General features: G+C 37.7%; 1 protein-coding gene across 1 annotated transcript in view; it reads right to left on the reverse strand.

Annotated features, from left to right (window-relative positions):
* The window catches only part of LOC109078967 (corticotropin-releasing factor receptor 2), a 71,276-nt gene that overhangs the window by 16,640 nt on the left and 27,447 nt on the right, over positions 1 to 27,189 (reverse strand). The window contains exons 3-10 of the mRNA XM_042769564.1: positions 26,291 to 26,376; positions 24,323 to 24,429; positions 23,689 to 23,803; positions 22,865 to 23,018; positions 19,036 to 19,096; positions 18,110 to 18,182; positions 17,786 to 17,871; positions 6,416 to 6,551 (exon numbers count right to left, since the gene is read on the reverse strand). Of these exons, the coding sequence (XP_042625498.1) occupies positions 6,416 to 6,551; positions 17,786 to 17,871; positions 18,110 to 18,182; positions 19,036 to 19,096; positions 22,865 to 23,018; positions 23,689 to 23,803; positions 24,323 to 24,429; positions 26,291 to 26,376 (818 nt within the window). The remainder of the gene's footprint in view (positions 1 to 6,415; positions 6,552 to 17,785; positions 17,872 to 18,109; positions 18,183 to 19,035; positions 19,097 to 22,864; positions 23,019 to 23,688; positions 23,804 to 24,322; positions 24,430 to 26,290; positions 26,377 to 27,189) is intronic.

Here is a 27,189-nt window from a genome sequence, read left to right on the forward strand (position 1 = left end):
AAACTGGTGCATGATGTAAAAGAAAACATATTCCTCAGACCAGGCCCGCTTCTTCTAGTGTCGGGTGCATGCTTACGTAACCGCATGGTGATTTCAGTGGTTGGTGGCCAAAGACCAGAGCCAAGTCTATTTCTCCAGTCAAGTTCGGGCTCCTTATAAGTTTTTAAAAAGCCCCTGGCCATTCACATGATGTAACAGAATGAATCTAAAATCATTTTTTTGAAGGCTGTGACTTCATCAGAACCAGCCCAGCATCCTGACCTGTCTATTGTGGACTCCACTAGACAGAAGATTTGCGAAGTTTGCGAGGAGGGGCCTCACATGAATCAGACCTTATTTGTAAGCACGCCCAAAATTTATTTGTGCTAATTGTTTGTCAGACTGATAACCCACTCAGTTGTGAAAAAACATCCAGGATAATTACTCTTACACTCTTAGATCCAGTTGTAATTGCAACAACATGACTTAGGTAGGTGGTACATGTCAAAGTAACATCCACATGGATGGCAGGACCCAAGGTTTCCCAGCAGAACATTGCCCAAAGCATCACACTGCCTCCGCCAGCTTGACTTCTTCCCATAATGCATCCTGGTGCCATGTGATCCCCAGGTAAGTGAGGAAAACGCACCTGGCCATCCACATGATGTAAAAGAAAATGTGATTCATCAGACCAGGCCAGCTTCTTCTATTGCTCTGTGGTCCAGTTGTAATGCTTACATACCCACTGTTGGTGCTTTCGGTGGTGGACAGGGGTCAACATCTGCACTCTGTCTGGTCTGCAGCTATGCAGCCCCATATGCAACAAACTGTGATTCATTGTGAATTCTGACACCTTTACTTTAGAACCAGTATGAACTTCTTTAGCAATTTGAGCTACAGTAGCTCGTCTGTTGCATCGCACCACACACGCCTTCGATCTCCACATGCATCAATGGGCCTTGGCCACCCATGACCCTGTCGCCGATTCACCACTGTTCCATCCTTGGACCACTTTTGATAGATACTGACCACTGCAGCCTGGGAACACCCCACAAGAGCTGTTATTCACTTGCTGCCTAATATAACCCACCCACTAACAGGTGCCGTGATGAAAAGATAATCTTTGTTTTTGTCTTTAATTGTTTGTTTTCATTTTTTTTTCTCTGTTTGGTTTATTCTCTGTTTTATTCTTTATTGTGGTCTTTGTTCTTATGTTATGGCTGATCGTTGTATATATATAATATATCATGAGGGTTTGTATGTTATTATTTTTTTTTTTTTTTTTTTATATAATATAATATTTTTAATTCTTAGTACTAGGGTGCCCAATCCTGTTCCTAGAGATCTATATACCTGCAGACTTCAGTTTCAACCCTAATCAAACACACCTGTCTTGCCATAAGTCCGTGCCCTGCGTTTCTCCCTCTTACCACCAGAGGTCGCCATCTCCCATCCTCCCGGACTCCATTCCCCAAACTCCATACACCTCTTTACTCATTACACCCTCAGCTGTTCCCCATTGTCACAGACTATATATTCTCGTTTCAGGCCTTCCTGAAGTAGGGGAGCCTGCTGGTACTCTCTTTGAGGTAGTGGAGCTCGTGGCATGCCTTCCTGAAGCAGCGGAGCTCGCTTATGCTCCCATATAAGATGGCGGGGCTTGCTTCTGGCCTTCCCAAAGCAGCGGAGCCTGCTAATGTTCCATCTGAGGCGACGGGGCTTGCTTCTGGCCTTCCTGAAGCGGTGATGTCTGCTCACACTTCCTCCAAGTTGGTGGAACTCGCCTCTGGTTTTCTCAAAGCAGCGGAGCTCGCTATTGCCCGTTCCAAGGTGGCAGCTCTACACACACCACCGTGGTGGCTGCTGGTTCTGCCCTGGGTCCCCATCCCACCGCCTCTGCCTCAGTCCCCAGGTCCCCCTCCAGCACACGGGCTGAATTATTTGTAAATGTATTAGTAATTGTTGCTGTTTAATTTTTTTGGATACATCCACTGTGTTGCGGTCTAATGCATTCTGTTCCTGAATCTGTTTTGTTTTGCCTTGTTGGCCTTTTTGTTTAACGTCTTGATGTCTTTCCTGCATTTGGACCCAGACCCTGTCTTTCCTCGGTGCTCTCTTACCGCCCGTGACATGTCTGTAATTATCAAGTGCTCCTGAAGATCTTAATTAGCTGGTTCAATTGTGTTTGATCAGGGTTTGAGCTAATCTTTGCAGTTGTCTATAGATTTTTATCTACTCTGATGATTGTATGTTGGGAAGGTATAAACTAGAGCAGTGATTCCCAATCCAGGTCCTCCTGAAGTACGTACAACTCTAGACGTTATATGTCTCCCTAACAAAACGCACCTGATTCAACTCATCAGCTTGTTAGTAGGGACTTTAAGGACACATCCACATGAAGCCAGAGTAATCCTTATCAGATTTTTTTCCCTCGTTCTAAAAAAAAAATACACCAAAAACTAGAGAAGAAGACTTGGAGCATGCGCATAAACCTTGTGCCCTGTATACGAACATTTTTGCTTTAGTAATTTGGATTTTGCTTTAGTAAAGCTAAAAGGGTCAGTCGCTTCTGCAGCACAAACACAAGAATGTAGTCTGCCATTGTTGTTGTTGATTTTACGTGATGTAGCAGTGTCTGACTAGGGTCGAGACGTGGGGTGATGACATCATCGTTTCACAAAATAAACAGATCGGCTGTAGAAGATGCAAGAGTGTCGTTTTCAGATTTAGCCTTCAAAAAATAGAGGTTTCAGGCTCTAAAATGCCAGATCCGTTTGGACGAAATTCTGATACGATACAAAATTTTTACATTAAAGGTAATTGCGTCTCCGTGTGGATGGGCTCTAAGACCTGAAATGCTTGGGTCAGAATAGAGACATCCAAATGTGTACTGTTGTGTTAAAATAAATAAATCTTAATAATTATAGTTTACTGATTATCACAGTTAGATACCATATACAGTGGGGAAAATAATTATTTGATCCCCTGCTGATTTTGTAAGTTTGCCAACTTGTATAGATTTCAATCCATTGCAGCGTAATTGTTTGCTTGGTAAACCATCATTGATTCAAAGAGCTGATGGCAGTATGTAGAGGTCCAAAAACAGCGCTTGATAGGGTTTGAGGGCATATTAAAACGAAAGTGTTGTGCTGATATCATGCTCACAGTTAAATGGTAACAGCAAAGCCTGCCTTCTTTGATTTGATAAATTATCTCAGTCATTTTGACATTGACAAGCACTGTTGGACTGCTGATCAGCTCAGATAAAACATTGTACACTGTATGGCACTGCACAATATCTTTACAGCACCAAAGTACAGTTATTATTAGGCAGTTATTTCAGTAATTTAATTACACACTTCAGAAAAAAATATGGGTATGTTCATGCATGGTGGTAACAAAACAGCTCAGTCAAAGCCTATACTTTATTACTGTGCCCATTTATTTATTTTTTTTTATTTTATTTTATTTTATACAGTGGGACTAAGTTTTAACTACGGTGGTTGTAAAACAGCTATTTTCATGTTGTTGTCTGGGTTTTGTTTTGTTGTTGTTGTTTTCTTTTCCTTTTTTTTTCTTTTTTTTTGGCATACACTGGATGAGAATCCTGCAGGCGTCCCAAGCCGTGGGCCTCAACAAAAAAGTGATCATTAGAGGAATGTAGGCAGAAAGCAACATACTGTCATTTCAAATGAAGTCCATGCCATCATTGACCATGTGGTTATCAGAAGCATGGCAGAAGCTTGCCAAATTAATTCAAACTAACCTACAAAGGTCAGCTGTCAGCTCCATCATCAGAACATTTAGCCAAGAAAACCAGTCTGCTACAGGAACAATTTGCAATACTTTTGCAGTACAGTAAATGGCATTACTGTATAGAATAGTGAACAAAATGTAATTGTCACACAATAATATATATCATTTATAGTCATAACATTTACAACATATTGTCTCAGAACTGACAGGAGACAACCTGCTGCTCAAGTGTACTGACTGAACAGCAGGAGTCGGCTGTGGTGGAAATGGTCGGGAAACCAATAGCATACAGCTGTCTGAAATAAAGCAGGTTCTCGAGGAAAGCAATGACAATTCAAACTGGTTCAATTAGTTCACCAAAAAGAATTAAGGATCACAGGTAATTTTGTAAATAATGTTTAGTTCCTTGCACAGATTGATCGTTTCTTTTCATGAGACCTCAGTATATCGGCAGGAGCCACAGGGATTAATTTTGTGCTCCTTGATATGTGTTTTATTTTTATTCTCAAAAACATGTACAGTAGGTGCTAACTTGCACTTTATAAATAACAGAGGACCACAGTTTCTGCTAAAACTCTTATTTACTGTTCTACTGAAGAAAAAAAGTCACCTACATCGTGGATGGCCTGAGAGTGAGTAAATTAACATATTTTGTGTGTGTGTGTGTGTGTGTGTGTGTGTGTGTGTGTGTGTGTGTGTGTGTGTGTGTGTGTGTGTGTGTGTGTGAACTAAAGGTACAGCGCTGTGGTATATAATTTTTTTTACGTATGTGAGGAATGCTCTTTACAGTTCTGTACTACACACTACCAATATCAACTATTCTTTGCAGAGGGTTTCAGTCTGCCAAAAAACAAGCTGTAGGCTTAACCTAACTGGCCAACAGGCAACCATACAAGTGCCTGGACAATGTGAGGGAAACAACTCATTGTGTGTGGCTATATGTGAATATGCTGTGACAGGCTGTAGACCAGTTGTTAGATCAAACAAAATTCTAACTTTTCTAAATTAACTTGAGCAGGCCGTCAGGATGAATACATGGGTTATACATGGGTTATATAATTACGTGGGACACTGTCAGTTTCCACTCTGCAGTTCTTTATTGAAAATAGTTTCAGGCTCATCCTCAGTTCATGAGTCTCTACTTTACACCATATTCCCCTTTCCTCAATCAAATAGAGTAATACTTCTCTACATGGAGGTGGAAATCTTGCAATGACAAATTCAGAGCAATGTTAAGCCTGGGTTAGTCATGCCAGAAGAGTTTTCCCACTGTCCATGAATAAGGATATTCAGTGTGATTTTGATGAAAATTTATTTTGTTTCAAAATGCAACCGTGGTATTGTTGTGAAAACATTGTAACATATTTTTCCTGCACATAATGCCTTTTGAAGTGTTCTTTGATGCTTTTGTCATTTTGGTTGGAAAATATAAGTGGAATATCTATTGTGATAACTGTGTATACTAAATTACAGTAAAGTTACCACCGACTGAATGTTGAAGTATTAAACTGAAAGAAGATAATGCTGTTGTATTTTGGCAATTAAACCAAATGTTTCCATTTCATGTTAGCAACAATGATTTTATGGAAGGAAAAAATGAAAACCAGTACATAAAGCACATTCAGGAAGATTGTGTTTTCTGTGACTAAAGATATTTTAAATTTGAATCTGATTTGAATTTGAGATTTTGAATCTGTGTTTAATACAGAGAACTGTATGTAGTGTTTTGAAAAAAAAAAATTGATATGGAATTAAGAAGTGAGCGCAAATTCAGTAGATTGATTTGGTAGATACTGTACATTTCAGATTTTAGTAACTGCATTTCAAGTTTAAATTTGTTTGTTTAAACAATTGGCATCTTTTTTTATTGAGGACTAAATCAGCATAAGAGTATAATTTCTGAAGTGACACCGAAGACTGTAGTAATATATTAAAAACAAAAATTTGCATTTCCATCACAGAAACATATGTATTTTTTATATATATTTTATTTTATTTTGAAACAAATTAGAAAAAAAAAAACATTACTTTTAATAGTAATAATATTTCATAATATTACTTTTTTTAAAGACTTTAAAAAAACAATGCATAAACCTAACCTCTCCCAAACGTTTGAATGGTAGTATATATTTGAACATTTTTTTTAATTATGTGCAATCAGTAATTATGTTAGCCTACAGTACATATCTTATATCTTAGCAGAACATTTACAACAAAATGAAATAATAATCATTCTAAACACAGCTAATTGCAATTTCAGTTTTAAGCTTAAAGATTTGTCATGTGTTTTGTTTTGGTGTTGTTTTTATGTTTCTTTATGTTTTGTGTTTTTATTTTTTTTCTTTGGAAACATGGATCAAAGAAGAAATAGGGAAATAGGAGTGGCAGAAAAAGGGACAAGAATCCTCACAGTACTGTACATGTTCATGATTAGTACTGATTATACTATACATTTTTGTAATTAGCAGTTGTAGAAGTAGTAGTAATTATTATTGCAGCCCTGCATTGCAGGATTTTTTTTTTTTCAGGTCAACTATGAGGTACTTAAATTCAAAGCAAACATTACAATAACTATCTTTATTTTACACCATAATTTTCTCTGAACTACAGTGACTGCAGTTCTAGAAATGTGAGTAATATGGACATGAAAATATCTGTACAGACATAATGTATGACTGACCTGAAAGGACTGGAGAAATGAGTTGAAATAGATGAATACAATCTGAGATATGTCATCCTCGCCTGGGTTCACAAAAAACAGCATGTATGTGATACCGAGTAAAGGCAGAAGCACTAGAGTGGCCTTCACCGCTTTCCTGCAATCACAGAAAGAGAGAAAAGGGAGCAAAAAAAATTATTATTTTTTTGCCACATAACTGATTTGACACTTTCCCTAATTTCAACTTGTGTGACAACTATTAGCTATGTTTACTGTATTTGAACTTTTAAAATGTCCCATGGTTGCAGACATCATATTAAATATAGCAGCTGATACACTCATAAAAATAAAGGCTCCAAACAATGACTTCTATTGCATCACTACAAAAACCTCCCTTTTTTGTTGTGATGCAATAGAAGAGTAATTTTTGTTTCCCCAAAGAATATTTCAGTGGTCAGTTCCTGAAAGAACCATTTTTGTCTTAGTGTAAGGAACATTTTTATTATCTAAAGAAACTTTTTCCACTACTAAGAACTTTCTGTACAATGTAAAGGTTCCAATGGAACCACAAATGGAAGCGCGTGTGAATGTGAATTATTTGGTTATGACCAACATTCCGGAAACTATTTTATTGATAAACATTAAATGTCTTTGTGCGTCAGTAAGAGAGAGAAAGAGAGAACCCGCAGTCCAACTGTTTGATGTCAAGCATCCCCAAATAAATTCCCTTCAGGCCCGTACAGAGAAAGCAAACGCTAAAGAAAGCAAGAGCCCTCAGTTGAAGCTGTATCCAGTGCGTATGCAGTATGTGTTTTCGCTCAGGAGAGCATAAACTGTTTCTGTTTACAAGTTTTTAAGATTACTTTTTTTTATGGCATTGAACAAAGCAGCCAATCTGTTGATTTCTTTAATGCCAAAGTTTTTGTCCAGTGCTCAGTTCTAAGCTGAAATCTTATTATAATCTTATTATACACACACAAATGCAGTGGCACGCTCTGTAGCTTATATCAAGTCATGTCAATTCAACTTTGTTTATATAGCACTTTATATAATACAGATTGTCTCAATGCAGCTTTACAGTGTCGATAATGCAAGAGGATAATAGTAAACACTTTTTTGTTGAAGTAAGTTCATCAGTAAGATTCAGTGGTGTCATCATCCAGCTCTGTTCAGTTCAAATAGTATCTGTGTTATCAAGTCGACAATATTGCCAGAAATTAAGTGTCCCCAGCTAAGAAAGCCAAAGGCGACAGTGGAAAGGAACCAAAACTCCATCAGTGACAAAAATGATGAAAAAACCTTGGGAGAAACCAGGCTCAGTCGGGGGACCAGTTCTCCTCTTGCCAGATGAAACTAGCATGGCGTGTTTTAATTCCAGGCTGCAACACAAGTCAGACTGTGCACAGGACTCATCTGGATCCTGTGGTCTTGTGCCAATGGCTGTCTAGGTGATGAGGTCTTCGCAGGGAATCTGTTTCTAGGGCTCATCTAATTGTTGTGGTCTACACTGACATTCAGGGCTCTAGAAGTCGTCTCTAGATCCACCATCTGGACTGGATACAGAATGGACCTGGGTGGCTACGGTGACCTCAGAATAAGAATGAAACAGACTAGTAGTGTAGATGCCATTCTTCTTACGATGTAACAAGTACATCAGGTGTTATGGGAAGTTGTTCATGGTTCTGGTTGACCTAATTAATGCAGCCTAACAGTTAATCATTAGCATAACAGTGAAAGCTAATACCATGTTTCTTGATGATATCTCCCAAGAGTGGCATGTAAAGTGTGAAAAGCAACAGTCCTAGTACGAAGTCTTATGGTACTCCATACTGCATTTATGATATATATGACTCCCTGTCATTTACTGCTATGAACTGATGATGGTCAGATAAATATGTTTTGAACCATGTCAATGCAATTTCACTAATGCCAAAATTATTTTCTAGTCTAGTCAAAAGAATTTTGTGGTCGATAGTGTCGAAAGCAGTGCTAAGATCCAGTAGCACTAATAGAAAGATTCAGCCACAATCAGATAATAAGAGCAGGTCATTTGTAACACTGATGAGAGCAGTCTCAGTACTACAGTATAATACGGTCTAAATACTGACTGGAAATCCTCACAGATACCATTTGTGGTAGTTGTGAGGATACTGCCTATTCTAGTATCTTTGACAGAAAAGGGAGATTTGAGTTGGGTCTGTAATTAACTAATTCTCTAGGATCAAGTTGTGTTTTTTTTATGAGATTCTTAATAACAGCCAGTCTGAAGTTTTTTGGAACATATCCTTATGACTGTGACAAATGAATAGTATTCAGAAGAGGATCTATGACTTCTGGAAGCACCTCTTTTATTAGCTTAGATAGTATAGGGTCTAACATACATGTTGTTGATTTAGATAATTTAACAAGTTTATACAATTCTCGGTGAGTGTGCTCATTGTACCACGGTGTGGGACTGTTTTCCTTAATCACCTTTAAGCATAAGAAGCAACCATATCTAAAGTGCTAGAAAAGAGAGAATCCACAGTTTCTGTTACAACAACAAGTTTTTCTGAGCTATTGGATTTGCTGAGGAATTAAGACAAGTCAGGAAGATTACAAAGCAGTCTTTTGGGGTAGAAGTGATGGTTCTACCATATTTGTAACAAGGAGTTGAATTTGCAGCTTTAACTATATAGATTATACACGAGACTAGATAATGATCTGAGATATCATCACTCTGCTGCAGAATTACAACCCCATTAACATCAATTCCACGTGTGATTAAGACAATAAGTAGGTCCTGACACGTGTTTAGAATGCCTATAAATGCTGATCCCAATGCATCTTTTTCATTATCAACAGGAGAAACCATTACCATGTTTATTGAACAATTACGACTTACCACAGTTGTTTGATGAATGAATGAAAAGCAGAGTGAGAGAGAGAAAAGAAACGGTAGGCACAAATGACAAGCTAACAGACTAATGGAATGCTAATGCACTGTTCTAGTGTTTTGGATCAAAAGGCGAACAATGTAAAATTAGCTTGTTAGATAATATCAGAAGTATGGTGTTAATTACTGTAAGTTATATTTTAGCAGTTTTAACAACAGAGAGTGATAGTAAGATAGAGATTCCAAACAGAAAAAACGAAGCTACACGGAGCTACAATCGCAAACCACTGAGCAGCATGGCAGGCAGGAAGTGGAAGCAGGAGAAGACGTGGCAAAATAATTTCGTATTAATGATTATCATGTAATGTCGTAGTTATGTCATCAGTTAAGTCATGAAGTTACCAAAAAGGTGATTAAAGCTGCCTTAAAACTATACATGTATGTAAGTATAAATGAGTTTGGTTTTCCAAACTGTCCTGGAGCAGACCAGCACTGTCTCCGTAATCTAACACACACTATTCAATTTGTCAGCACAGCAGTAGAGACTTTAAGACCTAAAGTGGGTCAGAAAAGGTAAAGAGATGTGAGGAAATACAATGCATGTATTTCTGTCTGTCACAGTTCACAGGTCTGTGCGTTCAATCCTGTTTGTTTTGTCTGTGTCCTTGTCACATGTTGGCAGCGCTCGTTGCTGGGGCAACATTGATCAGCTGATGAGCTAATCAACTCAGTACACCTGAAGCTCATCAGGACTGCTATTTATGTGGAGTGTTTGCTCTTGTCTTTTGTCAGATCGTTTGATGTGCTCACCTGCTGTTGATCTGTTTCATCCAGTTAGGGTTAGGGTTAGGGGTTAGGGTTAGTGTTTTATTTTGTTCCTGGTTGGTGTTTGGCGTTCTCTCTCTGGATTTCCCGGACGTTTACATCAGCAGTCATTGCCCAGCCCATTGCAGTCTCCTCGCTGCCAAGGTCTGCTCATCCATCTGAGACCCACAATTCTGACCATCCTGTCTATTTACTCTCTGCCTTTGTTCAATAAACTGTTTATTGCATTTGCTACTGAATTCAGAATTTATTTCCTGACATAACGATCTGACCAAGATGGATCCAGCGAATGCTTCAGAGTTGAGAGATATTCTTTCTAGCAACAATGCTAGAATGGAAAGGCAAGAAGAGCAGATCTTTGCCACTGGCCGTGCGGTCCAGGCCTTGGTAGCGCAGGTGTCCGGGTTAACTGCCCAGCTGCAGCAGATGAAGACCGAGGCTACAGCGTCTCCCACTGTGCCAGATCCACTGTCTGTTCCTTCTATTACAGAACACGCCGATTGTCATGTAGAGCTGCGTCTACCACCACCAGCCTCTTATTCTGGGGAGCCACATTTATGTTGATCATTGTTGGCTAAGTGCTCTTTGTTTTTTGCTCTCCAGCCATTAGCATTTCCCACAGAGCAATCTAAAGTGGCATTGGTGATCAACCTCTTGTCTGGTCGAGCGGAACTTTGGGGAACAGCAGTGTGGGAAAATAAGCATCCATGTTGCTCGTCATTTCAAATGTTTTCAAATGAACTTAAAGTGTTCGACCGTGCAATTGCCAGTCGCGAAACTGCTCGCATGCTGGCGGATTTGAAACAAGGAAGTCATTCTGTCACAGATTATTCCATTGAGTTCCGCACGCTCTCTGCTGGATGCAAGTGGAATGAGGAGGCACAGTGGGATAGTTTCCTGCATGGGTTGGCTGACTATATTCAATTTTCACGCTGGATCTACCCACTGACTTGGATGGCTTAATTGAACTGGCTATCAGAGTGGATGCTCGTTTGCAACGTCTTGATCAATGTGTTCAGCAGAGCTTGATTCCTGAGAGCAGCACTTGTTTTCCAGTTCCCTCCAATGCTACGGTCAGCCCCACTTTTGATCCAGAATCCATGCATGTAGGAAGAACTCGACTTTCCTGGGAGGAGAAGGATTGACGAAGGACTCAGGGTTTGTGTTCATACTGCGGAGCTACAGGTCACGTTGCTGCTCAATGCCCAGTAAAAGACAGAGCCCGTCAGTAGTGTCGAGGTTACTGACAGGTGCTATTGCCTTTGAGCAATCCTCCTTATATGCCACATTCCTCCCAGTAAGACTGCAACGGGCTACTTCTCATCACAACTGCTTTGCCTTGCTGAGCTGAAGGGAACTTCCTGGACATTAGTCTTGCTCACAAACTTAAGGTTCCTGTTGTCCCACTCACCCAGCCCATCTCGGTCAACGACCTCGGCGTACAATTGTTACCGTCCGTCACTCATTCTACCAGGCCAGTGAGTCTGACCACTTCAGGCAACCATCAGGAAGAGATCCATGTTTTGCTAATTGACTCCCCCCTTGCTCCTGTAGTTCTTGAACACCCTTGGCTTACGCTTCACAATCCTCATATTAACTGGCAACAGGGCTTGTTTGGTCTCTGCTTGTTCGTCTGTGTCTTGTTCTGTGTTACAGGATGAACCCATGGACCTGTCTAACGTGCCCACAGAGCACCTGGACCTGAAGGGAGTGTTCAGTCAGTCCCGAGCGGCTTCTCTTACACTGCATCGTCCTTATGACTGTGCCATAGACTTATTGCTAGGTACGTCTCCACCTAAAGACAGGTTACATTTGCTTTCTGCTCCAGAAAGGGAGGCCATGGAGAAATATATTTCTGATTCTCTGGCAGCCAAACTCATTCTCCCTTCTTCTCCAGCAGGTGCGGGGTTCTTCGTTGAAAAGAAGGAAGGTTTCTTGCGCTCGTGTCTCGACTATCGGGGTCTGAACAACATTACGGTTAAGAATATTTATCCTTTGCCGTTGATGTCTTCAGCCTTAGAGCAGTTGCAGGGGTCTTCCCTTTTCACAAAGTTGGACCTTCACAATGCCTATCATTTGGTCAGCATCAGGGAGGGGGATGAGTGGAAGACTGCTTTCAACACCCCCAGCCTTAGAATGTGTTTTTTTGAATATCAGGTTATGCCATTCACATTACAGCCAGCTAGCCGCCCTCTGAATTATGTCCTTGAACCTCCTAACCAACACAGCCAGTGGGTTTGGGGCCTATGCCCCTGTGGAAGACTGCTTTCAACACCCCCAGGGGGCACTTTGAATATCAGGTTATGCCATTTGGGCTATCCAACGCCCCTTTATGTCTACCTGGATGACATATTGATATTTTCTTCTTCTCTCCATGATAATGTTCAGCATGTCAGACGAGTGCTTCAGAGGCTGCTAGAGAATGGGCTTTTTGTCAAGGCGGAGAAATATTTTCTTCTTCTCTCCATGATACAATCTGATTTTCTACCCATTTATTGTTATTTTTTAGGATACATTTCATCATGAGGGAGTCCAGGAATTATAGTTTGGAAAAAGTGCGCATGGATCCCGAAAAGTGTTTTTCATTTCAGTAGATTGGCCAACCCCAGATTCCTCCAAGGCCCTGCAGAGGTTTCTGGACATTGCAAATTTTAATTGGCATTTTATTCACAATTACAGCCAGCTAGCCGCCCCTCTGAATGCCTTGACCTCTACCAACACGGTGTTAAGGTGGATATTTTTAGCTATTACAGCCAGCTAGCCGCCCCTCTGAATGCCTCTTTACAACAGCACCTTGGTTTTTACAGATTAGATTGAGGATCCTCTACCAACACGGTGTTAAGGTGGTCTGAAGGAGCCAGTGCAGTTTTTCCCAACTCAAGAGCCGATATGTTTCAGCTCCCATTCTCATCGATGCATCAGAGGTGGGGGTGGGCGCAGTTCTCTCCCAGAGTTCTTCTTTAGACGACAAGATCCATCCTTGCACGTTTTTTATTGTTTGTCTCCAGCTGAGCAAAATTATGACATTGGTAATCGAGAGTTGTTGGCTGTCAAGCTTGCGTTGGAGGAGTGGCACCATTGGTTGGAAGGTTGGGGGTGCCTTTCATAGTCTGGACCGATCACAAAAACCTTGAGTACATCAGGTAGGTTTTGACCATAGTGGACCGGTTCTCGAAGGCGGCTTTCATTCCTCTGCCTAAATTACCCTCTGCCACAGAGACAGCGACTGCTGGCATTGATCATGTCTTTCATATTGATGGCCTCCTGAGGGACGTGGTCTCCGACAGGGGGCCTCAGTTTGTGTCAAAATTTTGGAGAGAGTTTTGTAAATTGCACGGGGCGAGTTAGTCTTTCCTCTGGTTTTCATCCTCAGAGCAATGGTCAGACAGAGAGGGCCAATCAATATTTGGAGCGGGTGTTGCAATGTTTGGTCTCTCAGAATCCCTCCTCCTGGAGCCAGCAACTTTCATGGGTGGAGTACACACAACTCATTACCAGTGTCATCTACAGGCCTATCTCCATTTGAGTGTAGATTAGGTTACCAGCCACCAATTTTTCCCAGTCTGGAATCTGAAGTCGAAGTCGGCGTGTCTTATAGATGGGGAACCGTTTATTCGGTCAAAGGTATTCTGGACTTGAGACGGAGGGGAAGCAGATTCCAGTATTTGGTGGACTGGGAAGGTTACGGTCCGGAGGAGAGAAGTTGGGTTCCCGCAAGGGACATACTGGATCAATCTCTTATCGATGATTACAATCGACGGGTAGGTTCATCTGATAGCGCCAGGAGGCGCTCTTAGGAGAACTACTGTCACAGTTCACAGGTCTGTGCGTTCATTCCTGTTTGTTTTGTCTGTGTCCTTGTCAAATGTTGGCAGCACTCATTGCTGCGGCAACGTTGATCAGCTGATGAGCTAATCAACTCAGTACACCTGAAGCTCATCAGGACTGCTATTTATGTGTTTGCTCTTGTCTTTTGTCAGATCATTTGGTGTGCTCACCTGCTGTTGTTCTGTTCCGTCCAGTTCGCTCTCCGGCTCCCTGTGTTTTGTTTTGTTCCTGGTTGGTGCTTGGCATTCTCTCTCTGGATTTCCCCGGACGTTTGCATCAGCAGTCATCAGCCAAGGTCTGCTCATCTGTCTGAGACCCACGATTCTGACCATCCTGTCTATTTACTCTCTGCCTTTGTTCAATAAACTGTTTACTGCATTTGCTACTGGATTCAGAATTTATTTACTGACAGTGTCATGTTCAGCAGTGGCAGCTCTTAAAGCAGCCAAAATAACTTCATAACCAGCTGTTAAGATGTCTGTTAATCAAAGAACAAAAAAAGAGGAAATCAGTAACTTCTGTAGCTTTAAGGATTAATCTATAATGAATTTTGAATTTAGTGTTTGATAACTTCAATTCAATTTCTGTATATTTCCTACTTGCTGAAGGGCACAGGTACCTAATATGACATTTATTATAATGGGTTTGTGTGAAGATTGTTTTAAGTTCACTTAATTTAAGTTTGTTTTTTTTAAGTCTAATAAATGTTAAAATTGATAACACTCAGTTATACTGTAATGTTAAATAGCTAAAGTCAATGGTTAAATATTAGAATAAAAAATCATAGAGACATCAGTAGCATTGGTATCAGTGATACTCTACCAAGTGATAATTAATGCCATTAAACAAATATTAAAAATATACTGTCTTTGTTTCTACTTTCACTTCAAGATTTAATGTAAAATTAGTGCAATAAAAAAGTATATTTAAAAGCTTTAATGTTAGGTGCGATTAAGTAGTTTTAACTGATTGACAGCACTAGTTCTTGTCAATTCTGAAATTCAAGCAACACTGAAATCCTAACCTTTTCGAGAAAAGAGAATAAATTATACATAAGCTTGTCCTCAAGACTCAGACTCACTCCATTTATACTTAGGAAATCAAGTGAAACGCCACAACAAAGTTTGCAAATGCATTCTCAGCAAACTCAGATGAAAGGATTCCTTTTATTCCCTGCTCTGACTGAAGTATTGCCCTGAGATACATTCACACATTAGAAAGTCATGCTTTCACCTCAAATATTATTGAGCTTCAAAAAAATCTAAAACTGCAGACTTAAATAGTGGAAAGACTTTTAAAAAATTGCACCTTTAAATCCTCAGTCTCCAATCTAAAACTGCAGACTTAAATAGTGGAAAGACTTTTAAAAAATTGATAAAGATTACCTTTTTTGATTGTGTTTAGAACAGATAACAGGTTTAGTGTCTATATAGTGGCATGCAGAGAAATTTTGACTTCAAACTTAAAGACTTAAGTAGTTTCTGTTTTCCTTGAAATATGTAAGGCATTTGACACTCTAAACCACAATAAACTATTGTCTAAGTTATCATATTTTAATTTCACAGTTAATGCAATAAAATGGATTGAGTCGTATCTGATTTTGAGGATCTGATTTCATCCTTAAGAGAGGGGTTCCTCAAGGCTCTACAGGTGCTGGTCATATAATTAGAATATCATCAAAAAGTTGATTTATTTCACTAATTCCATTCAAAAAGTGAACTTTGTGTATTATATTCATTCATTACACACAGACTGATATATTTCAAATGTTTATTTCTTTTAATTTTTTTATGATTATAACTGACAACTAAGGAAAATCCCAAATTCAGTATCTCAGAAAATTAGAATGTTACTTAAGACCAACACAAAGAAAGGATTTTTAGAAATCTTGGCCAACTGAAAAGTATGAACATGAAAAGTATGAGCATGTACAGCACTCAATACTTAGTTGGGGCTCCTTTTCCCTGAATTACTGCAGCAGTGCGGCGTGGCATGGAGTCGATCAGTCTGTGGCACTGCTCAGGTGTTATGAGAGCCCAGGTTGCTCTGATAGTGGCCTTCAGCTCTTCTGCATTCTTGGGTCTGGCATATCGCATCTTCCTCTTCACAATACCCCATAGATTTTATATGTGGTTAAGGTCAGGCGAGTTTGCTGGCCAATTAAGAACAGGGATACCATGGTCCTTAAACCAGGTACTGGTAGCTATGGCACTGTGTGCAGGTGCCAAGTCCTGTTGGAAAATGAAATCTGCATCTCCATAAAGTTGGTCAGCAGCAGGAAGCATGAAGTGCTCTAAAACTTCCTGGTATACGGCTGCGTTGACCTTGGACCTCAGAAAACACAGTGGACCAACACCAGCAGATGACATGGCGCCCCAAACCATCACTGACTGTCGAAACTTTACACTGGACCTCAAGCAAGGTGGATTGTGTGCCTCTCCTCTCTTCCTCCAGACTCTGGGACCCTGATTTCCAAAGGAAATGCAAAATTTACTTTCATCAGAGAACATAACTTTGGACCACTCAGCAGCAGTCCAGTCCTTTTTGAAGCGAGACGCTTCTGACACTGTCTGTTTATCAAGAGTGGCTTGACACAAGGAATGCGACAGCTGAAACCAATGTCTTGCATATGTCTGTGTGTAGTGGTTCTTGAAGCACTGACTCCAGCTGCAGTCCACTCTTTGTGAATCTCCCCCACATTTTTGAATGGGTTTTGTTTCACAATCTTCTCCAGGGTGCGGTTATCCCTATTGCTTGTACACTTTTTTCTACCACATCATTTCCTTCCCTTCGCCACTCTATTAATGTGCTTGGACACAGAGCTCTGTGAACAGCCAGCCCATTTTGCAATGACCTTTTGTGTCTTGCCCTCCTTGTGCAAGGTGTTGATGGTCGTCTTTTGGACAACTGTCAAGTCAGCAGTCTTCCCCATGATTGTGTAGCCTACAGAACTAGACTGAGAGACCATTTAAAGGCCTTTGCAGGTGTTTTGAGTTAATTAGCAGATTAGAGTGTGGCACCAGGTGTCTTCAATATTGAACCTTTTCACAATATTCTAACTTTCTGAGATACTGAATTTGGGATTTTCCTTAGTTGTCAGTTATAATCATTAAAATGAAAAGAAATAAATATTTGAAATACATCTGTCTATTTGTAATGAACGAATATAATATAGCCTACAAGTTTCACTTTTTGAATGGAATTAGTGAAATAAATCAACTTTTTGATGATATTCTAATTATATGACCAGCACCTGTATGCTTGGGCATCTACTCTTTTGCTTGTATCTGAACAATCTTTCAAAAGCTTGTCCTGATGCAAATATTCAAATGTATGCACATGACACCGAGATATATATACTACCTCTATATATTACAGATGACACTGTGATATATATAACAAACTCTGATTGGCTTACTCAATGCTGTCTAATGTTAAATGCCCAGAGAACTGCATGCATGTTTTTTTTTACGATTAAAAAGCATTCAATCTGATATCTTAGATAATGATAAAAAAAATTAAAAAAAATTGCAAGATTTTAAACATTTGGGGATATTCTTTGATCCACATCTGACATATAAAAAAAAAGTCAGTGCAGTGACTTACAGAATCAACTCTACAGATGCCACTAAAATCTACCTGCATTCAATGGGTTTTTTTTTTTTTTCCACATTTCACTATGTGCAGATGCTTACAAAATCTATAGAGTTTCGAAAAAATACATGAGGGTAAGTAAATAATTAAAGAGCATTTATTTTCCTCTACTGAACATGAAATAGGATGTCATTCAGCCTAAGCAAACACATCTCACTACTCTTGCTCATTACAGTTATAGTGAGCAGTATTTAGTTAAAGATCTTTACCTGTATTGTATTGTTTCAGATGTGGTTGAAGCCCTCAGTTTTGTCATTAAAATTCGCACAATGTTGAAAAGGAACACAAAATTTATCTATATCAGGGAGAAAAAAAACAGATGTAGGTAAGTGATTGTGCATATTCTTGAAACAGTTTGATGTTTCTGCACATAATATTTAAATTACATTTACATTTTGCTCATCTCAGTCTTTGTAATGGTTTAAGAGTTAATTTTTATTCACATTATTTCAAATTCTTCACACTGTTCCTCCACTTGTTGGAGGAATTGGCAACCACAAATCAGAGGTAAACAATAATACAATAATACTTACAAGAAGAACTAAAATCACGGGACCCTGATAAATGTAGTCTATGTACTTTCCAGGTTCCTTCCCAAACCAGCATCTGGAACAAAGAGATTTTCTTGAGTGTGTTCTTACTTTTCACAGCATATGTAAACTTTATTTTGTAAATAATTAACAGTGGGTTGAACTGTACTATTTCAATACTTATTGGGAGTAAGTTTGACCACTTACATCTGAGTTACATTAAGTTACATCTAACTTTTTTCTAACTTTTTTTTATTTTATTTTACATAAAAAACATTTTTATTCAGTATCATTGTCAATGTCATGTTGTAAATTCAGCAGTAGTTCATTAACTTACATTACAGAATGCAATTATTTGATTTTGCAGAGTATTTGTTTACAAAATTGTATTACTGTTACACATAACAGTGCACTAAAAAGTGGGAAAATTTAGTCTGAAGTATTGAAATAGTACACATTCAAGTATAACTATTAGTATACTTATTACATAAAGTTATTTGGATAATTGAAAAAAATATACTCAAATTTTACTTATGTTTACGAAATAAAAATTATTTGATGTTTTTTTTGGGGGGTTTTTTTTTATGGGTGTTCTATATTGCACAGCAATTCACTAACAGCAATTCAAAATGCCACAGTGTTGTGGCAGTGATTTTTTTACAATTTCGTTGCTATGAACAGGTTTTTATTCTAACAGCTTTTTTCCCTATATTCTTAGCTATAACATAAAAAAAGGGTACACCTATTTCTTGCATACTGCTCTTTCAGTTTTATAAACATTTAATTTGGATGAAATTCCACTAATTTCCAAGTATTCCAATCACAGGCTTATTAATTGACATCTCTTGCCTGATTTACTCTACAATTATCATGTTCAACACTCTTTCACTCCGATCATAATCATTTCTTTCAGCAAATCAGCTACTTACTGTTCGTTTTCATTGTAAAGTTTTCCAATGGCCCACACCATAATTATCGGACATGGTATACCTGAAAAAGGGAAGATTGCATGCGTTGGCAAATCACACTTTACAGACAGCACATGCAAAAACATGGGAATTAAACATTGTTTTCCCAACAGGTGATTACCTATTGAAATGTACTAAACAGCTGTGCCATTTTTCTGTACAATATTTCAGTGCAAAAAGCTTTTTATACATCAACCACCCACAACTCAATCAGGCACTAAATGCCTAAACCTGAGCTGTGGGAAGTTTATGTGATTTTTCAAATATACACCTCATTCCCAAATGTCAGCACCATTTGCCTGCCACAATTAACACTGAGCTATTGCTGCCCACAGAAAGATGGGGGAACAGAAATGAAAAGGATATGTATGTGCATTTTGTTTTGATCATTGCATTCGTCAAAAGATGATCAAACGACAGAAGAAGAGTGTTCAAATCGGGAACATTCTTACATTCAGAAACTGAGCATTGCACACTGCTGATTTCATGTAATACTAATTTTTGGGCTTATTTAGGTCAATACTGAATATATAGTAAACTTGCACAGCACATGCAAATAAACAGTGCTATCAGTGTGCACAATTCCTCCTGTATTTTAATAAATGATGTGGAAAGAGGACACAACCATACTAAACAAAAGCATTCTCTGAAGTGTTTGATCACACATTCTGTAGGTCAGTCTTATTTCAACAAAGCCATGCTAAACAATGGGTTGTATTGTGTGTAATGCTTTAGAGGCCAATGGTTTCTTCACCCAAATGAGCAGGGAGCAAGAAATCATGAATTTTTTAGGAAGTCACATGTAGAAGCCATTAAACGTGTCTACTGGGATTGCTGAAAGACAGCAAGAAAAAGTAGAATTTCCAAACTACACGGCTAAATTTGTTCAACGATGACAGAACACATTAGATATTGAGCCAGAAATATTGTCACAAATTACTTGAATCTACTTAACCAAATATATTCATATTGTAATATGCAGCTGATGCCGATAACTCAGATCTCAACAACCATACTGAGCTTTTTAATCGCTTTCACTTGTATCACACAGCTGCTCCATTTCTACCTCAGTAATTAAGTAAATATGCATATCACTGTTTAAACGTTTGGGATCAGCAAGATTTTATGTGTTTTTAAGAAGTTTCTTTTGCTCATCAAGGCTGGGTTTATTTGGTTAAAAAATACAGTAAAAACAGTAATACTGTGAAATATTATTGCAATTTAAAATAATAGTTTTCTATTTTAATATTCTTTAAAATATAATTTATTCCTGTGATGCAAAGCTAAATTTCCATCTGCATCATTACTCCAGTCTTCAGTGTCACATGATCCTTCAGAAATCATTCTAATATGCTGATTTATTATCAATGTTGCAAAGAGTTGTGCTGCTTAATATTTTTTGGAACCTGTGATACTTTTTTCAGGATTCTTTGATGAATTAGAAGTTAAACAGAACTGCATTTATTCAAAATATAAATCTTTTGCAACAATGCAAGTCTTCACTATCACTTTTTATCAATTTATCAATCCTTCAACATATCCAAACTTTTGAACGGCAGTGTATATTTTTAGAAAAGGCTTCTACTTAAAATTCAAAGTCTTATTGGTTATGCATTTTTAAACATTTTCATATTACTTAAAGATAATAATACAATAGCCACAAATATTTTTTGTGACTTCCAACTGCTGTTGGTTAATATCAAACAGGGTATTATTATTAATAGTCACCTTCTATTCTGAACATTAGTCAAGAAGTATTCAGTATTCAGATCATCACAGCTTTGACTGACCAGAGCTGAGAGCTCTTAAAAAACAGCTCACTCAAAGAGAATCTCATGTTTTAAGTTATTTCAAATTTAATTTCATTTGGTTGTGACTAAAAATGATAGTCTGAGTGGGTGCGTTGTGTAATTGGTCCCTCCATTTCCACTAATTTGTTTGACTGATTCATGGCAATTTACAAACATGATAGGCAGGCATTATGACACATACAGGTTAATGAGCCGATTATAGCATGATGGAAACATTACCTCCTCTCATGACTTTTTGCCTTCAAACCAAACTATTCAAACCATGCTACAGGGGCCATAATGCAATACTGTTGTTGTGTTGTCTTGTTTTGTTTTGCTTTTTTTCAAATTGACTGCTGAAAAATGCAGATAGTGACAACCGCATTTGCAGAAATTCTATGTAGTGTATACAGAACAAAACTGAACAAATTGTTGTTGATGTATTTGAACATCATGTATGAGAATTGTGATGCAAGAAATCCCAGGGAAGGAGGTTCATCTTCACTCAGTGTTGCCAGATCTTAACATAAAAAAAGCAAATGAGAACAAGCCTATAATAAACTCCAGTAAAAATCCAAACGTGTTATCTTGGAAATAATCCACACACCAAAATATCATGTCCTGCACCTGCCAACTTTATTATCACCATAAAATGGATCACTATATGAGCCGAGCCCAAACAACAAGCTCCAAGACACTTAATAAGTGTCATTTATAATCAGTGGACATGGCAACCCTTAAAAAGCATACTCTGTGAAGCAGCCTTCTAAACATGAATAAAACACGATGGCGCTGACTGCTATGGTTACAACGGTGTCAGTCATCACAGTTTCAAGAGTGAGTTCTGTTCCATACACACACTATACTGTATTTTAAACATGGTTGTCACTCCTGAAAATTTACAGTGTGTACATGGCGTGAATGTGCTTAACTGCATTGCTGGACTGCTGCCTACAGACAGCTCCCAGAATCCACTAGTTCCACACAAATTCTAAGAACGCTGTGAATGTCAAATATCAAACCGTTTACTTAAGTCCTTGAAATGGCATTTAGATTTCTCAGTAATACATGCTTCCAAATATCATGTGGTACACTTCACAATAATCTATACTGTACTTTAAACACTTTATAGCATTTAATTATATTAGTGCCAGAATCTTTCAAGTACTCAGTGAATGAACTACTGCAACTGCATGCCATCTGTTATTTAAGACAATGAAATTCTCTCATTTTTAAAATAGTAATGTTGCCACCTTGCAGTTGTTTTGGGTTGTGCTGTGTTGTGCTTCTAATTATAAAGAGCTCAGATGTTTAAAATGTCATATTGCATATAATAAAATTATACAATATGTAAGCAAAAATGGAAACGTTGTATAATTACCATGACCTGTATAACAGCACTAAGTTGATATTTCAGCTCAATGCAATCAATACCTTAGTTCAGCAAATGTCACATGATTAAGCTGTTTTTATGATATGTAATATTTTTATACACTATAGAAGACAATGACTACATCAACTGTTTGGTTGCGAACATTCTTAAAAATATCATGCTCATCAGAAGAAAGAAATTCATGCAGTTTTGGAACAACTCATTGGAAATTTCATTTTTGGGTGAACTATCCCTTTAAGCCGAGATGCCAGCGGTTAAATTGACTCTTGTGGTTTATCTCTTACCATCTTCAGCTCCTTCTGGGAAATTGCAGCCTTGCAGATCCAGATGAAACCATTTCGATAATAACCTATTTGCCCTACTTCTAAGAAGATGTTGAAAATGTAAAAAAAAAAAAAAAATTATTCTGTGTCAAAAAAAAAAAAAAATCCCATCAAAAATGGGGATAGCAAATTTTTACGTTCTCATTAATAATTTGACACTAATGTTCCAAATAAACCAAAATGAATAGCAGACTACATTTCAGCTCTCTTATTCACAGCCAATGCAAACTGCAGATGATTAGGCCTTTCAAAATAAGCAGACTTGTGTAGAGAAATCAACTCACACCATCCAATGAAGAGGAAGACCCATTTCCGAAGCTTGTCTGTGGAATATGTCATCACAATAGCCGTGTGAAGATAGCAGCCCTCCACAAACATCCAGAAAAAATTGGTCACCACAAAGTAATTATAGATTGTTGTTATAAGACGACACCAGGGCTGTATGGAGAGAAAGGGACTGGGTGTTAATTGAGGTGAACATTTAGATGTTTTACAACACTGCAAACCTTTTACAGACTTGATACTAAAATGAAACCTATTATAGGTCTTAAAACAACCTCACGTCCCAGGTTTTTCAAACATTTTATAATGTGATTTATAAGGTGCTATACTGCAACATGAACTCATTGAAAAAAAAAACATCCACCAAATGTGTTTTTTGACTGTACACTCTCAGAAAAAGGTACAAACTGTCACTGATGCATTGCCGTAAGGTACAAAAACTAAGAGGTACATCTTTGTGCCTTATTTACCCCTAAGTGGTATGTATTAATACCTAAAGTGTAAATTTTTAAACATTGCAAAATGAAGTATTTTGGACTTTTGATCTCTTCTCTTCACTGTCGATTACTTTGTCAAGTTTGAAATAAAAATGCTGGAAGTCTCTAATGAGGCACTAGATACCAGCAGACTAAAATATCACTAGAGTGTTTTTTTTTTCAGAGATAAAAAAAAAAACTACCCCATGCAATTCCTTCAGTATTACAGTAATACAGAAAACAATATTGGTGAGGAATCGTTGGCCAACACTATACATGTAAATGATAGAAACCTGCTGATTGGTTTACATACTAATAAGCTGATAAGTAAGTTTAAAAGTGTTTCATACCTCATTCGTCTCATAAATGTTTTGGTCAATCAGCTGAAGCAAAAACCACATTACATTCCTCAGAATGAAAGTCGTAATTAAGTTCCAGTGGATTATGTTGCGAAGGCATCGGATGCTTTGAATTGATAAATCAATGAAACAATCATTTCAGTAATTACACTGTGACACAGTTTTAGCATTGCATGAGCTGATTAAGGAATTAAATATGCATGGAAACGTGATTGTGCAAAGACCACAGTCATTTCTGAAAGATTAATCATTCTGAACATGTAGTTAAGGAAATTTTCAGTAACACTTTCTATAAAGTTTGCCTATTTAAAAACAATGTTTATTTTCTTTCTTTCTTTTTTTGACTCGAGTGTTGATTTTTCCTGAAAAGTGGAAACACTGTGACTCTGTGGTATGATCAAAATATTTATGTTTAGGCATCTCAACCAGCAACCTTAGCTCATGCAATTAAGAGAAAATAATAACATAAACTATCCTTAGCATATATTTGATCCTTATCAAAATCTAAGTTTCCTGAAATATAAATTTTTCCTGCACTGAATGAACATTTATTAACTTTAAACAAGGCCTCAGCACAAGGTATAACTCACACACTATAGTGCTGAAAATACACCGACACACTTACCTCAAGCACAGAAAGAGAATAAAGGCAATAACAAGAGCTCCAACAGATATACAGTGACCAAAGTAGTTTATGATGAGGGCTATCTTGTAGTGCATGGGGTACTTCCTCTGTAAGAAAAAAAATAAAAAAATTAAACCCGATTCATGATTAATTCTGTCATGATTAAAGAAGGAATTCATTGTCCAAGCGTATGATATGGTAATAAATGATTGCAATTATGGCACAAATCAATGTGTATTACTCAGTGACCAGTATTTTATGGAAGCTTCCAAAAGACTGGAAACGGTTTAATTTATATATTTCTCAGGAGTCCTTGAATGAGGTCACAAAACTGTGACACAACTCTAAAGGAATCCAATTGTCCTTCTGCAGAATGTTTGCACACAGAAGTCATGTGAAGTGAGAAGTTAAAGGATGCATGATCAAGTAAGATGGGGTAAACATAATTTATATTGATTACACAGCATCCAATACTATGTATATGCTTAATAGTTTCTTATGTCAAATATGAGCTGCTTTATACAATGCGACAATAGCAAAATAATCGGGCCAAACTGATTATATGCTGCATGTCATTCAGACTAAGCCAGAGGCATTGTGGATTCTGAAAACAACACAAAGTAAAATCACTGACATTAATAGCATTACAGTATCTGATTTAAACCAAACAAACAATTTGGATTGCTTTCTGTGTAGCATTATATATTATATATATATTTATGATGCACAAGATTTAAAAAAATATATATCTTATTGGCGTATGAAAAACATTATTCAAGTTTCAAATATACATATATTCATATTCCAGACCATATACAAACATGAAACAACAGCAGAGTAAACACTGGGAGAAGTTCCCTGTGGGAAAACAAGTCAAATAAAGGGTGCCAAATTTACTGTAACTCACTTGGCAGCAGTATTTGAAACTTAATGCAAAGGCATATTTGAAGCTGTATTCGAAACTATATGTATTGCCAAAAGGTATCTAAGCATTTATGGTGAACCATGAATGTCACAACTGGCAATTTCTCACACAACATTAAAACGAGACTAGTGAGTATTTCATTCAGCAAACTATCTAGCTAACAAATAAAAACAAAAAATAACCACACTCTCGAAAATGAACAGACATCAGTGATGAAAGAACGAGTTCCCTTTCATAGAGTCACTGGACGCTACATCAGTAGGTGATGCTGTAGGAACCGCTGAAGTGAAGTGTGACGATTATCTGAAACCCATAAAGCATCATGCCAATCCATTACCTGATGGCACTAGAATCACCTCTGCCTTACAAGTACGTGCCCCGTCACTCCTTGCATTTCTCTTCTTCAGGAAGACGGTTTATCTGCCCATGCTATCTTCAGTGCTTTATTGTGTTTCAGAAACTCACTTCAAGTGGAGTTTATCTTCTCACTGTAAGTGTGTTAAGTGTTTCAAACTGTGATAATTGTAAATTGAAGTGCTTCGCTTGAGACAAACTTTCTTTTCAAGAAAAAGAGGAAGGTCATCCCTTGACACTCTGGCAACCACATGAGCCAGGATGCTAGAAATGCAATAGGAAGGAAACAGTCATATGCTTTTTGATATCTCAAGTTTTTTTGTTGTGGCAAGGTGATACATTTATGGCAAAAAAAAGGGAAATAGGAAGTGTCTCATATCTTCTGTGTGCTTAGGCCCATCATCTCTGCTTGCAGCTATACTTGTTTGTTTGTTTTTGGTGTTTTTTACTAATGAAATATTATCAATAATCATTTGGATATCACTAAAGCCTAAAATTAAAATCAAAATACATCTCAAGCAGTAAAAATGTCCATACTTATAATCAACCATTTTCCACTCCCAAGGCAACAAAACAGGACTTCTATGTTCATTTAGATGTGCTATGTATTTAATAATAATTATCTTCAGCAAAGAAAGAAAGAAAGAAAGAAAGAATATAAAGTTCAGGCTTAGAGCACATTTACCCACCTTTTCCTCTAAAATGGGCTCACAGTTGGAGTAGTTACTTTTCAGTGCCCATGTGCCATTGTCCAAGCACTCTCTGTAAGCAATTCCTGCAGAGAAGAGAATGAAAGCAGAAGTTCATAAGTCAGTGTAGTTCTTAAAGCCCCAAAAGGCACCTTTTTGTCGTTGCACATCTGAAATATATCATTGTTCAGTGGTCATAATAAGGTCAAATTCACAAGTTAAAATAAATTGGTAGTCAAGAACTTCTTTGAAGAAAATGTCCTAACTCAGGAACTTGCTGAATGCACACGTATAATATAAAACAGCTTGCTGCACTGACTCATTTAAAGTTCTACCCTATTTCAAGGGCTGCTGGCTCTATCTAGAGTAAACCTTCCAGTTAAGAGTTCACCTATTTGATATGTTGTTTTCCATTTGGGTATTTGAACATGTAATATTCAAATGCACAGAAGAATTTACTTTTTTCTTATTCCTAGGTGTTCATTTGCATATCAGAAAATCCAGCTTGCCTAAATTGTCTTGCTTTGCCCTGGTCGTTTCACCCTTTTTTCCCATTTCATGAAAAATTCTTATCTCTTTTCCAAGCTGCACTTGTGAACGTAATAAATTAGATTTTTCAAAATCCTGTTAATATGTTCTGTTAATATTATTAGAGGCTTCAGAATTTACAAGGACTCAGCTGTTTTTATCCATACTGAATGAAGTCAGTTTTTAATACTCAAACACTGAAAGTACACAGGACCCTTTTTATTTTCCTAAGGATTATAAGTATTATTTTATTAATTTATTTTTAAGTTTTGGGGGCTTTTGCGGCCCTTTACATTCTCAAAAACCTCTAAATGTGTGTACAGACCAGAATCATCAGGCATTAGGCTTGCACAAAAGCTTTTAAAAACTTT

Source organism: Cyprinus carpio, chromosome A2 (assembly GCF_018340385.1).
Source record: "Cyprinus carpio isolate SPL01 chromosome A2, ASM1834038v1, whole genome shotgun sequence".
Classification (NCBI taxonomy): Eukaryota; Metazoa; Chordata; class Actinopteri; order Cypriniformes; family Cyprinidae; genus Cyprinus; species Cyprinus carpio.